Here is a 16,376-nt window from a genome sequence, read left to right as displayed (position 1 = left end):
TAGGAACCATGAATTTGTTGCTTTTTGATGCCACCTACCACTTCCTGAAAACACAGTTTAGACCTAATGCGCTTCCATTTACTTTGCCTTTTATATAACATGCATTACGCAGTCAATTCACAGCTGAGGGCCAGTTAATGGACACTATGTTGGATGCTGGAGGAGCACAAGCAGAAACACAGATGTGGTTGTCAGGAGCAGCATCACCACGAGCCATAGAAGATACTCCACAAACTGCATTGGTACACACTTAGCACAAAGTGCCTCCCCCCGCAGATAATTACGAACATCATGAATAAAAGGCAAACACATTGCAGAGACCATCAATTTACCAGCTTTTGTGTTCTTGTCTTGTTCATATATTGGTTTGGTGTTGTTATTGTGCATGGATGACAGTAAACTACCATCACTCTATATTGGCTTTTGATGCTCGCCTCATTTCCTTGAAACTGCCTGAGACAGGGAGTCTTTAAACAGACTGAAACACACTGAGTGCACATGCATGTGTGTGTGTGTGTCAGAGCAGCAGCAGAAGAAAAGCAAATAGGAATGGCCTACTACAAGCCGCTGTGGTTCAATCTGCTCCAATTTCTCCCATCGTGATATCTCACATTTTACAAAGACAAATGCAGAGAGCAAGTGAGAGGAGGAGAGAAAAGAGAGCAAGCAGACATAGAGGCAAACAGAGAGCAAGGGCGAGAAAAGTGGATGACGAAGGCGGATGAAGTCAGGAAAGGCTGAATGTGCAGGAGGTGAGAGGAAGCAGAGCAGAGACAGACAAGGAGGCAGAGAATGAACAGAGATTTGGAGGTGGGAACAGGGATCCTTTGGAGAGGAGGATGGTGTGAGAGAAATGATCTGCAGTCAGCAGATGAAAGAGGAAGTGAAGACAGAGATGGGTACTTGTCAGGTGTTAGTGAGTTTCTGAGTAGAAGGAGAAAGTGGAACGGAGAGGAGTCTCAGATGATAGAAGAGTTGTTACTGCCCAGGATGAGTTTGGGAAGAGTGGGTGATTTCTGGCAGAATGGGGGTGTGTGTGTGTGTGTGTGTGTGTGTGTGTGTGTGTGTGTGTGTGTATGTCCTTTTCCCCAGCTGCTGATTTGAGAGCTATTGCGTAGCAAAGAAGTGCTTTTGCCATTATTATTAACATTTCTTTGTATCAGCACATCCATATGCACACACAAGTATACTGTAACATAAGGATGTGGCAGAATTACCTGAACTATAGTGTCTCTCAGTCAGTGCAGCAACACAGTCACATCATTCTCACCTGCACAAATGTTGCATGCAGAAATACTCTTCTCTTTCACTGATCACCTCCAATCAGTCTTTATTTGCCATTATTTTGTTCAGTGTCAAGCTACTTTCATTGAGACTCCACTCCGGACTTTTCACATTAAAAGCCTGCATGATAAGTAGAGGGATAATGCAATCTGAGCTAGTGGATGGCTTTTAATGTGAAACAGCACGAATAAGGAAGCACTGACCTTTATTGATGGTAGCTTCACACAGAGAGAAAAAAACCTGAATTGAATTGAAGACCTGAATTGAAAGTAATGTGTGTTTATGTAGTCATGAAAATAACGCTGTGCAGCAGCTCAAAAATTAGGCCTCCTACTTAAATATGATAAAATATGCTCACAAAACCAGTGGAAATAAAAACAAAGACCACTCTCAAGTAAAGGCCAAGTTGTCTCTGTAGTTTGGGTAAATATTTGGAAAATGTTCTTGCACAAATAAATGGGAATGTAGGTGAAAGGTTTTTTTTTTTTTTTTTAATTTGTCTCTCCTTTCTGATCTCTCACTTCTGTTTGTATGTTTGTATGTTTCTCTCTGAATTTCAGCTGCAGAGCCTTTCCCACCATTCCCACTCAGTCTGTAATACATTATTCGTTGATTGAGGAGATGGAAACTGCATATATTGTTTTTATTTGCAGCCATCTCTCCTCTTAACCGTGCTCCTCCTTGGTCATTACGCCCTGAGTTTCTCCGTTCCTCTAATTTTCTCCTTTTACCCTCCTTTTCCTGTTTCTCACGCTCCCCTTGACACATCTGCTCTCATTTAATCTCTTTCTCTTGCTCACTTCCTTCAGTCTGTCCACTGCCATTGCTGCTGACACACGCAGCCTCAGAGCTGATTCTCTTTTTCCCTTCTTCCCTCCTCCGTGCGCTGTGCTCTTCATCATCTTCATCATTCTAGTGATGTGATGGCAGTAATGATGACAGGCAGCTGAGAAAATTGTATGTGCACGTCTTTGCCTGGGTGTTGTCACAGCACAATCAGCCCCAAATAGATCCCCGAGGAGCAGCAGAACCACAGGGAGGTTTTGCTTCCATTGTGTTCAGTATTTAGTTGCCATTGTTGAATAAAGTCAGAGTGAGTTTTTAAGGATCATAGAATAACATATCGATGGGATTTTAATTACCATATATTACCAGTCAGGACCAATATTAAGCTTTTTCTCTGAGACACACCTTTAGTAACTTTCTTTTGAGGAAATAACTTAGAAAGCTTTTGTTATTATTCTTGTCGACTACTTCAGATTTTTTTCATTGTTCCGATGATCAATTTAGGAAGACAAACTGAAATTACAAGCTCAGATAAATTAGTTTGCAGACTTTCCTGCTCTGTGTGTGCTCAAGATGATTTTTAAAGTTGATGCCTATGGTCTACTTAGTTGAAACATCTGGTGGCTCTGTATGAGATAACGTGACCTAACCTAACCTAACCATAATCGTGACGAGCAATGGTACAGGTCATCATATTGTTTTGCATATGAAGAAAAAGTCTGTAACTTATGGTTTCCAGCGGTTTGACAATATGTGAAGATGCAGCTTTTTGTCAACAGGATATTTTCATAATTTTTTTCTCCATCTATTTTGGAGAAACCGAATTACCCTAAATTCATTATTGAATATCTTTGCAATTTATTTTGTCGAATAATGTGCTTTTGTCTGGGATTTCTATTATCCTTCACAAAGTCATTGATAGGAAAGCAAACTATCAACAGTATCCATGGTGAGCAAAGAAAACTCTTAGTTTAGTACAAAATATCTTTTCCACTGCCAGCACAAGTATTTATTTTGGCTTGTTGGAACATTTTCATATGTTGTCTGATGTATCTATGCCTGTAGCTAAAACATGGGATCCAAAGGAAATATGGTGGCTTGCTGTGAAAAAGAGAATTGAACCAAGCGTCAATCAAAGTATTTAGTGCTACACTGCTGGCTTATGCATGTGTTCCTTTACTCAGGAAAAGCACCTTTATTTTTACTTTGTTAGTGCTAATGTTTTTACTGTTTACTGTTACTGTAATGTTTTGTCTGTTTTCAGTTGTGGATACAAATGAGCTGTTAAAGAAACCCTGACACATTGACACTGAAATTAATGTTCACTGTCCCCACTGAATAGAAAGAAATAAGAATCAAATGTGAACAAGAACAAAAATGATCACGACAACAGACTCAGTTCTGGCAGAAATCTGTCTTGTATTCACCACATTGTCATTTGTCCCTGTTTCAATTCTTAATCTTGGCAAGCACCTTCCATTTAACCTGGACTTGATAGCACACAATAGATCACAACATTGTTGAGTAATTACTTTGTCCTTCTGTCTCCCACTTTAGGAGACCCAACTAGAAACCTATTAAAGTGACAGTAGTAGTACATTACATTTTCACAACAAACCCTTTCATATTTAAGTGATTTTTCAGATGAAACGTTTGCAGATTACCATACTATACAGTATTACACTCAGCAGCGCTAAGAGAAAAGTAGCAAACAATGCACATAGCATCATTTTTTAATGCGCTTTGCCAGTGTAAAATGAAAGAAAAACAACAACCTCCCAAGGTCCTTTGGAGAATACAACATTTGAATAATTTTGCGTTGCCTTTAAGTCATAATTGCTGTTAAAATCTGCTCATAAAACACATTTAATATAGATAGTATTTATTAAATTGATTCTGAACAAATTGAGGGGAGCTGAAGAGGATTTATTTTCAATTTTACCTTCTAGGTTTTTAGCATAATTACATCGGGGATAATTATTCAAATATCTTCATATTCATTCTCAAGGCAAATTTCAAATTAGTTTATTAAGTATCCACAGATTCCCTGTTTTCTATTATAACAGCTGGTTTAAGTAATGTGGTGTAATGCCAAGTCCCAGGGTGTATTTCGCTAACATTGTAAGAGTTTTGTCAGAATATCATTAATGCAGTTTTTTGGTTACAAAAAAAAAGGAATTTTGTAGACTTAAAGTGATGTTGTTGGCTTAACAAACAGATATGAATATGCTATTGATCTTCTCATCCAACTGTCAGCGACACAATGTCCCAAAATGTCAATTTCTTCTCAAGGACAGTTAGAAATGAGCTTTCCTCCATTTTCCAAAGACTTGACTCTAAATTGTCCAACAACATACTGCTCTGTAATTATGTTTGATCTTTGACTGACAGACCCACAGTGTGTTCTTTAATTTATTCCTATGACAACTTTGCACAGTGGATCTCCATACATAAAGACTGGCAGGTCAATTACCAGCAGCTGTCTTAGCAGTTAACAGTTAGAGTTATGAGTAATAAACATAGCCACCTCTTATCTCTCATTATCTCTGTATACATAATATAAACATTCTCAAAGCTACAGCAGGCTGTTGAAGAGTATCAGTCATGATAAGAATATAGTGGATGTAGTTGTATTATCATTGTGCAGCATGTTGTCAGAGGACACAAATTTCATCACCATTCAGCTTTCTGACACAAGCTGTCACCCAGCTCTCCATCTCCCAGAGTGCTAAACAAATATGGTGTTGAAGTGGCCATGCTCAGGCCATTTTAAAGCTGTAGTGCTTGCAGGCACCTGTCTCTTGTCTGTCATGGAGCTAAGCAAATGGGCCATTTTTCATTCTACACACAGTGGAGATGTGTTCAGTCCTCTGATGGACACTATGAAAACGACATTCACATGCTAACAAAAGCCTGCTTCTCCTCAGTTGAGTCTCTCAGGCAGCAGCTCATTTTCTCCCAAGTCCTTACACCAACTAATAACACCCCCAGCCTGCACATTTCCTTTCAATGGCCCGCCTAGTCCATTCAGCAGCCTTTCATTACAGTATGAATTGACAACGAGTCATCTTGAGAACGGGGATAGTTAGTGTGGGCGGCTACACATTAAGCACTAGCTCCCGCAATCACACCCCTGGTCTATTAGTTCCACTTATCTGCAGGATATCTATAAGGTACCTTGAATTGGGGTCTTGAGGCAGGTGATGCAGGGGGATGGGGCTGGGGTGCCTGTCCTGGCTGGTGGTGATTAACGCATGAATACATAAGCTTTATCACGAGTCCAGCAGCCTTGGGAGCAGAAAGTGTCACTGCAATTAAAGACCAGTGGCAGACGCAAGAAAAGAGAGGCAGCGGCTATCTGCAGATTGCAGACCGAGTTGGGGAACATGGGCAGCTTGGTGAGGGTTCCAGCACCAGCGTCTATTCATTCCTTAATCACCTCCACTACTCATTAGGGTCTTCTTTTGTTCCAGCCATCTCCTTTTCCTGCGCTGTGCCAGCAGATAAAATATGGCAGGCTCAGAAGAGAGAGGAGCTTGGGGAACCCTATTAAACGGTGACAGAGAAAGGATAGAAAATGAGGAGGGAGAAAGAAGAAGCGACGTTGGAGTGGTGGAGTCAGTCAGCTAAAGAAGAAGAGAGGACTCAAGGGAGAGGGGTGGTGACAGGAATGTGAGAAACAGAGAGAGAGAACTGTCCAACCATGACGACTAGTAATTCCTCTCAATCTTCCCTTCAGGACTGTTGGAACACTCAACCAGAGGAGCATTACAGTATGGGAAGTTTTATATCATAACCATATAGAATTTAGCTCATTAAAACTGTGACTGCTTGAATTACCTCTACAATAATCTCCACAAACCTGTGAACTTGAACTCTCTGTGAATGTAGAGTGCCATGTACCAGTGCAGTAACAGGATGTAAATTGCTGGCTTTACTCAATCACTTCTTAATACAGCACAGGAGTCTTCCTGCTGCTCTGTAAGGGTACCTAGGTCTTTCAGGAGATGATTATTAGGCCTGGTTAATATGGAGAGTAAAGCCATCCTGAGTGGTTGGACTTGTCAGAGCCTTTCAGAGAGAAACAGAGAAGATGGATGTTTTTCATGTGTTTGTACATGACAGCTGAGAACCATAACAATTAATTGGCTTTGATATAATGGCTACACTAATGACCATTATAGCGTCAAGTGCCAATTGCTGAGAAATACTCTATGACATATAAACTGCTGTCAGTTCATCCTGTAGAGGTGGACATATATATATATATATATATATATATATATATATAAACCTGTGCTTAAATTGAAGTAAAACGAAGCCACAAATGATAATGATGTTAGTTGGGAAGCAGAAAGAATAAATGAGCACTCAGAGTAACAGCAATAATAACTACAATCAAAGTAAAGCAGAGTGTTGCTGAATATTTCCCCCGGCTTTACGGATTATCTTTTGACCGACTGCGAAATATTTGGATCCCCACAGGCAAGTCTCTGAGTTTTAAAAATGCGCAATGAAGTCTGGAGTTTGAACTAAATCTTCCTCCAGACTCAGTGAGGTAAAGGAGGCTTGGCTGCCTCTGTTTTGAGGGAATAGTTTATTTTGGGAGATGCATTCCTTCCCTGACAAGGATTTTGTGTTTCATGCCTGCTGAGAAGAGGAACAACAGGGGGTTCTTGATGGCAAAGGCTGAGTCCTCCATGTAAGTTTTACTGCAACAATGTAAAGGTTAGTGTCAGACTCCCAGAGGATTCGACAGTGGGGTCACTGAAGACATGCATGTTTTGTCTTTTTCAAAAAGTTTTTATCGTCGGAGAGAAACTGTGTTAACCAAGAGAAGGGGCCCATTTCAAAGTGACCATATACAACAACCAGCAGGCTTCAAGCATCACACCACCTTACAACCCTTCATTCAGTTATTCGGTCATTATTTAATACAAATGATCGTCCGTGAAACTGGTGTTTAATGTTTTTTTTTTTTTTTCAAAAGGCATGAAAGTAGGGCTGCATCTAATAGTTATTTCAGTTAATCTGTATTTTTTAAGTTTCCACACCTCAAAACCCCAATATATTTAATAAACAATCATATAAAACATAGAAAAGCAGCAAATCCCCGCATTGAAGAAAATGGACCCAGAAAATGTTTTGTATTTCTTATTAGAAAGTTTCTGTGAATTAACTAATTACTTCCTCAGTAATTTAGAGATGTTCTTTGAGGTTGATGGTAACCCATACCGTGCTTAACATTAAGACAGAAGACAGTGAGAAAGTGTTAAGTTGTATGTATAGTTGAAGCTGTGACTGAAGTGCCACCATAGATACTGTAGCTACAGGCAGGCTTTGATTTCTAGCTCAGAGTCAGATTACACCCTTTGATAGCACCACTGCAGCACAAGATGGATGTACTGTACATCATGCTTTGATTATATTTTACACAGTGTTTACATTCTGCCAATTACTTTCTGACACAAATGCTGGTGGGAAGGTCACAATTGTTTGAATAAGAGTGTTTCATCCACTGTGATGGAGAGCGGGGCGGTGTGGAAAAAGAAGGTTTGCAGTGGAAATGACTTTGCTAGATGTGTGTTACTGAAAATGAGAAGATAATAGAGCTTTTATTCAATGTGCTTCACATTGTTTTCACTCACAACAATCTCAACCAGTATCAGACATGTAGAAGAAAACATAAACTGCCCATGCTGACCACTCCCAACATTGTATCTTTGTGGCCCTGAAGTGAAGTTGTGTACATATACACTACTGTACTTGCTTCTCTATGGAGGCTAAATACTTATTCACATAGTGTGTGCTTACTATCACACCTGCATGTATGTGTACCTTTGCAATAACAGCCTTTATGTCAAAGGTAAAAGGTAAGTGCACATTCTGTGGAGTTAATGCCAGAACTGTGCACATCATCTCTGTATCTAGACTTCATACTTAACTGAGGATTAAAGCTCTCAGTATGCTGGAAACAAATAGGTTGCACTATGTGGGCAAAAAGCCTGCTGCCATAGCTTCCTCCTGGCTGCATCCCACTGCCTCCCTGATTGCTTGCCAAGAATTATGTCTTTTTAAATCAGAATAATGGTAAATAGTAACACTCACTTTCGAACAGTCTCTCCTCTTATGCATTCATGGTGTTGTACTTGACTACATACACAAAAAGTGATGAGAGTAGTTGTGTAAAGAATGAGAAAAGAGAGGTTAAGAATTCAAACCATGGGACCTCTCTCACCTCGACACACCTGGCTAACAGCTACATGACACTGGTATGATCCCATTGTCTTAAGTGGTGTAGACTCCAGGAAGGTGCTGCAATGAGTCCGGAACAAATGTCTGACAGTTGTTGTAACCACATTTCTTTCAGTGTTCCCTGTTTGGCAAAGATACAATCATTTAGATAATTACATCATTACAAAGCCACATGGGGTACAACAGTTGTTTCAGTTGCTGGGCCAAATCATTATTCATTTCATCACAGCACAGTTACCTCTTCCCTTAGTTGTGTGCTCGGCTGGTTAAACCATTCATTATTGGTAAAGTAAATTGAAGAAGTTTGATTGCGATGGAAATGGAACTGAGTCATAAAGTGTGATAAATTCTCATTAGTGTTTTAAAAAAAAGTGCTGTAGTGCTGTTCCTTCGCCTTCTCATGAAAGCTATATATCTTCATAGATTATTACGACCATGCCTTCACTTCTCCGGTGCTTATATAAACCTTTCCACGCAGACAAAAAGAAAATACAAGTTATTGTGAACAGTAAATACAGAGCTGATAAAAGTAATGTGAACATCAAAATATTTTCCACAAGGATATTGTTTTCTTTGCAACTTAAAAGAGAAACTTCAAGTGTCGGAAATTTAATTTTATTTACTGGGTTTTTAGTTTTTAGACCTTTCCATTAAATAGGTGAAAGAAAATGAAAGATGTATTTCTAAATGTCTCTCTCTTCATTTAATACCACAATGTATGCATTGTTTTACGTTTTGCAAACACACATACTCTCTCATCTTATGCCAAGCCGAGAATGACTTATCCTCCTTAAGTCTGTGTGGCAGATGTCCACCTGAGACGACAGGTGTACTTACTGTGTCTTTGTCAGATAATACTCATCCTGGCATGTGAGAAAATGAGGAAAGAAGAGAGAGAGAAGATGGAAGCAGAAAGAGGAAAGGATGCTTTTATCTTAAATCCCTAATCTATTACCCCAAACATGATTTACACTGCAAACCTTAAGTAAAGGTTTATAGAAAGCTTCACTCTCACTCATGATGCAGCATCAGAGGTAGCAGAGTAACAATGGAGATTATGGTTTTGAAGTTTCTACACCTCCTCCATATTATCAACCCCTGATATCTTGTCTGTCTTTCTGTCTGTCTGTCTGTCTGTCTGTCACTATCTGTCACTATCTGTAGTCTATACTTTACTTCACTGAGCTGAGATAAAGTCTACAAGATCAATATGAGGTACTTGGAAATAATGGAAATTTTAATAGTTTTGAGAAGGACACTGATTCAGGGACATGAATTGTAACCCAGAAAAAAAATTACAATTACCTCCTAAATAACTTCATCTGGCGAAAAAAAAGAAGCAATTTTTCATAGCCATGCAGTTACACATGCACACAAATATGTTACAGCACATTAAGGTCTAAACTGAAGCAATAATAAGATCAGCCGCCTGACTATTCTCTCTCTTTACTTTTTCCAGTGAACAAAATATCATTAAAAATGTTTGCAGCCCAGCAAGTGATAAAGGTTTCTTGCCTCTTGATTTAAGATTTTAGTGTAAGAACAAGAATTTAACAGCCGAAATCACAAAGTCGGGCTGCTGTGTAGAATACCATTTATCTCCCCATAGCTATGACAGTAAATGTGCACCAGATATCCAATCTATGATTATTGTGTTGTGATCATAAGTGGAGACTCTGTCACATAATAAAGATGCAACAGTAGGGTAACAGCGGTAACTATGTTATCAGCCAACATATCAACATCCAGCACTGATTGCTTGTTTATAAAACATTGTATCTGTTGCAATATCACATTTAAGTCACATTGATGGACAAGAGGACAAGGTGCACTGAAATATGTGCACAGACTTGATTTGTCTTAAGTGTAATATGTCATTACATTATATGTCATGTACAGTTTAGTTTGGATGCAACATTGTGATACTAAGCATTTTATAAGGAAGCTTTAAGGATTTACTTGCTGCAGAATCAAATGCAAAAGCAAAATACATAAACACACCAAAGTTAAAAGTTTTTTGGTGAATGGAGACTTTTGAAGGAAATGCAGAGTTTAACAATAAATCCAGTAAATGTTTTTCATCTAATGTTTTAGTTTCAACATAACTTTATTGCATATACAATAAACACAATCTCCAGTCAAGCCTGGGTTCACTGTGCAGCATATTCCCCTGCTTTTCCTCTCTCATCATCATCAAGCCACCGTCATGGTTTACTTCTTACTTTGCATTTTTTTCTGTTATCCTCTTCCCCTTTCCTTTATAAATGTTGGTGAGGGCCTGACAGGGGAATGATGTAAGGAAGATAAAACATTTTTATCAGGCCACTGAGCAGCAGCAGCTTAAAGCTGACAGACAAGTATGTACTGTGAATTTTTACATTATTCAAAAAACTGATAACTGTGTCCCTAGTGCCAAAGGGTGCACCGTGGGCATGTTTGAAAAAATTATATATTTGCAAGATGTTGGGTTGCAAAGTGATATGCAGTTTTAAAAAAACAGCTCTCGTGCATCCTTACCACCTCAAGTGGAGACAGGCAGCCAGGTTGTTATTTGTAGCCTTATATCATAAGTCCATCTCGACAAGCCTGATGACTAATCTCACCATAATGACAGCACCACCGCTAGACCTTGAGCTCTTCACCCAGAGACATCTGTGCTCAATTACCACAAATAATTCCACCAGTAACAGTGTCGTAATAAGTGGGTGGTGGACCGATGGCAGAAAGAACAGGAGGAGGAGGAGGAGGAGGAGGACCAGAGGTTGAAGAGTGAAGAGGAAGAGATGTGGTCTGCTGGAAAGTGAATTTTTAAAAACAGCAACCTCCGAGGCTGAAAAATGAAGCCAACGTGGAAGTGTCGAAAACCGCCTCTAACGGCCGTTTGAGGCTGGCTCCAAAAGCAAGTCAATCCATGGACTCCCATGTCAAAATGCCCAACTTTACAGCAGAAATAAACATGTTTTCCGTTTAAATGTTATTAAGGCTTAAAGTTCTGAACAATTTGAGGGTGTGCCGCTTTGAGTGATAGGTGAATGGGCATATGCTTGTCACAAAGTGACATGCAGCGAAGTTTCAGCTCCACATATGCCCCACCTCTCTGTCTATTTTTGGGTTAGCTGGGAGTTCGGTGGAGTCAGGCCCTCTGAGCCACTCTGAGCTTTCTGAGCTTCAAACTGCTCTTCAGAAACCTATGGGTGATGTCACTGAGGCCATGTCCTTCTTTATTTACAGTGTATGGAATCTAAGTTTTTTTGTCAACCAGCAATTATTCTAACTATTCTAAAAGAACTTCTCATGCATCTGCGTGCAGCACTGGGAGAACCACAGAAGTGGACTGCACATGTTGAAGTGACAATGTCATTTTAGCAAACACTTTCATGTGAGCTGACTGGGAGCAATACATTCAATATGCATTCACTACATGCCACTGGTGGGAACCAAAAACTATATTAGAAACCACTGAACCACACCAGAAATCAAATCAGACTTTAGTCATAAAAATGCTAATATTTGTATGCAGCAGTCTCTCAAAGCAGTGACTGTGTTTGTGTGCCCGCATGTGTTTAAGCTTGTTTGCTTTCGCTACGGCTACACATTCATGCTCTCCCCAGAGACAGTAGCTGTGTTGATGAATGGTAAGCTCCTGTGGAGTTAGTACAGTGAAGGAGTGAGGAGTAAAAGTTCATTATGTGTGCACTGGGAGGGATGGTGTGGAGTTGGTTGGTGTGATGAGCTGCATTAATCATTTTGTTTCCCAAATGTCCTCATGCAGTCTGTGTCATGCACACATTTAGTTTGCAATCCACAGAATATGTTTGTGCATTGAGGAATAATTTTAATGATTTGTGGAGCCCCTGATGCACTTCTACGTCTTCTGCATCCTTCAAAAAACATTATCTAAACACTGAAACACAAGTCAACATAATAGTAATGAATGAGAGCTATGTTTAACAGTCAGAGAGGTAAATTGCTTTCTTTGAAATGATTTAGCACTCTCACATGACCTTGCTACACATGCGTGAGCTCAAATCTCATTTCCAAGAACGTGGATGAATTCCAGTATCTTTTTGTTATGTATATAAATCCCTTCATATTTTAGCTGTTAACACAGTTTGTTATTTGTTCTTCTACCAGATCCCTCTCCCCATCCGAGGCAGAAGCCGCCAGCCACTGACCTCAGCTGCAAGACTGAAATCAGCAGTCTCATGGACTTCAACTCTCCAGATGCCTCCCTGGACAAAGGTAAGACCTGAACAGTTCTGGTTAACTGGAGCTGGTTGACTTAAAAGTAGGTTTTCTGCTTCAGTGCCACCAGGGTAGACGTTCTGGTGGATGTTGTGGTAAGGGGGGCTTGATACATGTGCATCCAAGAATGTCTGAACACACATACACATTTGCACCTTAGTAAATCCACGAGACCTTGAGCTTCAGCGCTTTTACCAAGGATACACCAGGATTTCATAATGGGCAGACATCCATTTCAGCATTTGCTGCTTGCAACTGTCATTGGCACAATGAGCATCCATTACATGTTAGTCTAGTTGGTTGCTCCTGACTGCTAATGAACTCAGTGATTCCAGCTTCTCAGTTAATCAGACTGTAACAAAGGCTGCATCATAATGTGGTGTCTGTGCACGTCATTTCTGAATCGGGAATACAGCAATAATTGACCATCTCTTGTTTATGTGTAAGTTGTATTCTGGCAGTTTGGCCTTGTGTTCTACGTGAGTAGAAGGACAGAAACCTTATCTGACTGCAGTACATTTTGAAAGAATACAGTGAGTCAACAATGGTCCTTAAATACATCAATTCTATCAGTAGGAAGAATTGAACAACTCAGTATGGTAACTAAGTGGAAGTTTTAATTAAATATATAATTGGTAGAGAAAAATTGACTTATTTATAGACATTTTATTTGTTAATCACCATTTATTTATCAGTTTTAACAGTCAAATTTGAATTGATACCCAAATATTTCATGTACTCGTATCATGTTTGTTGGTTGATTCTACTACAGCCACATTATAGTTTCACATAATGTAACTATAAGTCAGTCGTTACCTGCTCACCTCTTGCTAGTGGAGATCAATCTAGTGGTTCTTTTGAGGACAGTTTGGATTGTTATTGGCTTTAACTTTATTACACTTATGCCTTCCAATACACTGGTAAAATTATGCTGCAATATGGCTCTATCATAGTCACTACTGTCATGCTCCATAGTCAACCCTGTTTATAGTTGTGCTGTAAATGTTCAGTCACTTGCATCAGCATGACCCATCCCAAAGAGCAGTCAATAAACTTTCAAGTATTCCCAGACTCTTTTCTGACTGGGTGGTCTAATGGGTCCCACGTTAATGTTATCAGCTGTCCAGACAAACTCACTTATAGGAGTTTATCTGCAGTCTGTGTCCATATTCCAACTCTTTCATGACAAAAGCTACCTTGAAGGGCTTTGAGTCTTGTAGAGGGGATCAAAGTAGCTAACGATGGCACCAGTAGAGAAGCATCTCTTGGACTGTGGATCCTGTAAGGCTGCCAGCTCCAGTATGGATCTCTAGTGCCACCCAGACAGCCCCCAGGGGCCATTTTTTCATTGGAGTGTCTGCTTAAGGGTCTGTTTGGCTGCCAGGTCTCTGCTTGCTCCTAATGTGTCTGTCAATGTTTTGATGCTACTGTGCTCACATGTAGGCACTGTTACTATGGCTGTTAGTGGAAACATGCTACCATACTGTGTGTGGTACTGATCTGTAGTGGTGGAACATAACTAAGAACCCAAAGTACTTTACTTAACTATAACAGACTTGTACTTTAATGTATTTCTGTATTCCTGAGCATTTAAACACAAATAAAATAAAGTTGGTAAAATTACCTGTCAGTGAATCTATAATAAATAAATTTAACACTAAATGAAGCTCTTCTGCACTGTGATTTTGTTGTAAATTCTTCTGTATGCTTATTTAAATAAGGTTTTGAATGCAGAACTTCTTCTGATAATTTCATTAGTTTAAAAGTTTTATTTATTTATTTTTTTCAAGTTTTACTGTTTTGTTTTTGTCATTCTGACATTTCTACTTTTATTTAAGTAAAGAGACTTTTGGGGCACCCTGGGAGCTCACCTGGTTAAGCGTGTACCACATATCAAGGCTCAGTCCTTACGGCAGCAGCCTGGGCCCTTTGCTGCACGTCATCCCACCTCTCCCCCCTCTCCCCCCTCTCCTCCCTCTCTCCCCTGCCTTCCCTGTCTCTCTCTGTTGTTCATTTCCCGTTTGAAACGCGTAGTCATTGTTGTTCCTTTTATCCATGACTATTCTACAAACATGACTGTGTTTATTATTGTAACCATGAAAAAGACAACCATCTAAACTTAATGGCGTGCTTATTTTAACCCAAACTATGATCTTGCCCCAAACCTAACCCAGTTGTTTTTGTGCCTCAACCTAACCAAACTGTGAGCGTTCCTTAAACTTAACCACAGGTTTATTATTGTAACAGTGACCACAAAGGTCCAGTATGCCTGTTGCCGTCCAGTATGCCTGTTTCAGGAGATGCTTCTGTGGGTCATATCAGAGGGTAGAAGTGAATGATCTATATAGTCTTTTAGGTTGGAGGAAAGTATAAGACTTCTTCCACCACTGCTGATCTGTGGTTAGCTTCTTAGCACATCCAGTTCATAAATTCACAGAACATGCTCAAGATTTAATTATAGTTGTGTTCATTTGGAGTCAAGAGAGCAACACTGTACTAGATCAGGTTAGTTTTATGGACAGATTCATGTACATTTTTAAAGTAACACTTGTATGAGGACATGTAGGCACTCTCCTTCAGCATGACCCAGACAATGCATTCACTCAGTAGTCGTTTCCTGGGTGCTGTAAATGTGCAGACTCAGGAAAAACACACACACACCAACAACCCCTGCAGTGGCCAAGGCCACGTATATCACCACAAGTTTCATCAGAATGAGAGCAGGGGACTGAGGGGCTGTGTTATCAGCAAATTCATCTCAGGTCCTGCAGTAAGAGAGAAACAGAGAAACAAGGAAGGGGATGGGAAACAAGCGTAAGCAGTGAGCACTGTATCATTAGGGAGACAGGTGCTGCTTCTGCACATTAACTGGCAATGATGTCACTAGCTGGGCGAAGCTTGGCATGTGGGCTGGTTTAAAAAGGAAGGTCAGTGCAAAGTGGTCAAACAGGGCATCCAGGAGGGGAGGAGAAACAGAGAAGGAGAGAGAGAAACCGGGAGAAAAAAAAATGTGTTCAAGTGCACCATGAGGAGGAGGACAAGGTGAAAGAGTGCGTCGGGACGCAGTGTTGCCTGTGCATGTATTGTGATTAATGAGAGAAACTTATACAGACACAGGGGAGCAAAGTGAGAGAGACAGAAATGAACAAAAGAACAATGAGGATTGTGAAGGTGTATGCGTGGGTGTGGGAGCATGTATGAAGTGGTCTCCGCTGAGCACCTCCATTTTTCTCATGCACTGACACTTTCCGAAACACCTGCCCCCGCCAAAGCCCTCTTATAGCCGGTGGGTAAGTGGCACTTAAATTGCCTCCAGCAACAATATCCAGACCTCTCCGCTGTAATTTACACACATCAGAAATTGCTACTCAGAACTGCTCAGACATAGTGGTTACAGTTGGCTTTTTTCTTTTTTTAACGTGACTCTTAGCGGTCATGGTCAGTTGATGAGCAGGTTCATGTGTGTGTGTTGCACTGCACCATCTGAAAAAAATTCCTAGAGACACAAACTTCTCTTAACCTCTCTTCCTTCATCAAGCCCTTTGCAAATATTACTGTTGTTTTCTTCTACTCCGATTCCCTTAGAATCCATTCAGTGGCAGGTTACACCACCTTGGTTTGTAGAAATAAATTAACCTTCCCATGTGCTACATTTAACTTTTACATTCTAGTCTGAATTTAGACCTGGAGCTATGTTGTTCAATTATGAAAAATCAAGCCTTTCTCATATACTCTGTCACCTGTCACACTACAAATGCAGGTCTAGAAATAACATCTAAGCACATGTCAATCTAGCGCTGACTTTG

The 16,376-nt window shown here is 40.1% G+C and overlaps 1 protein-coding gene across 2 annotated transcripts in view; it reads left to right on the top strand.

Moving 5' to 3' along the window:
• LOC139620366 (kazrin-like) overlaps nt 1-16,376 on the top strand; it is a 172,912-nt gene that overhangs the window by 118,702 nt on the left and 37,834 nt on the right. For both annotated transcript variants that reach the window (XM_071475790.1, XM_071475791.1), the window contains one exon: nt 12,460-12,567. In XM_071475790.1, the coding sequence (XP_071331891.1) occupies nt 12,460-12,567 (108 nt within the window). The remainder of the gene's footprint in view (nt 1-12,459; nt 12,568-16,376) is intronic.

This window comes from Trachinotus anak, unplaced genomic scaffold (assembly GCF_046630095.1).
Source record: "Trachinotus anak isolate AG129_WGS33_773 ecotype Australia unplaced genomic scaffold, CSIRO_AGI_Tana_v1 ptg000004l, whole genome shotgun sequence".
Classification (NCBI taxonomy): Eukaryota; Metazoa; Chordata; class Actinopteri; order Carangiformes; family Carangidae; genus Trachinotus; species Trachinotus anak.
Note: the sequence above shows the minus strand (reverse complement) of the source record. Positions and strands in the feature narration are given on the sequence as shown.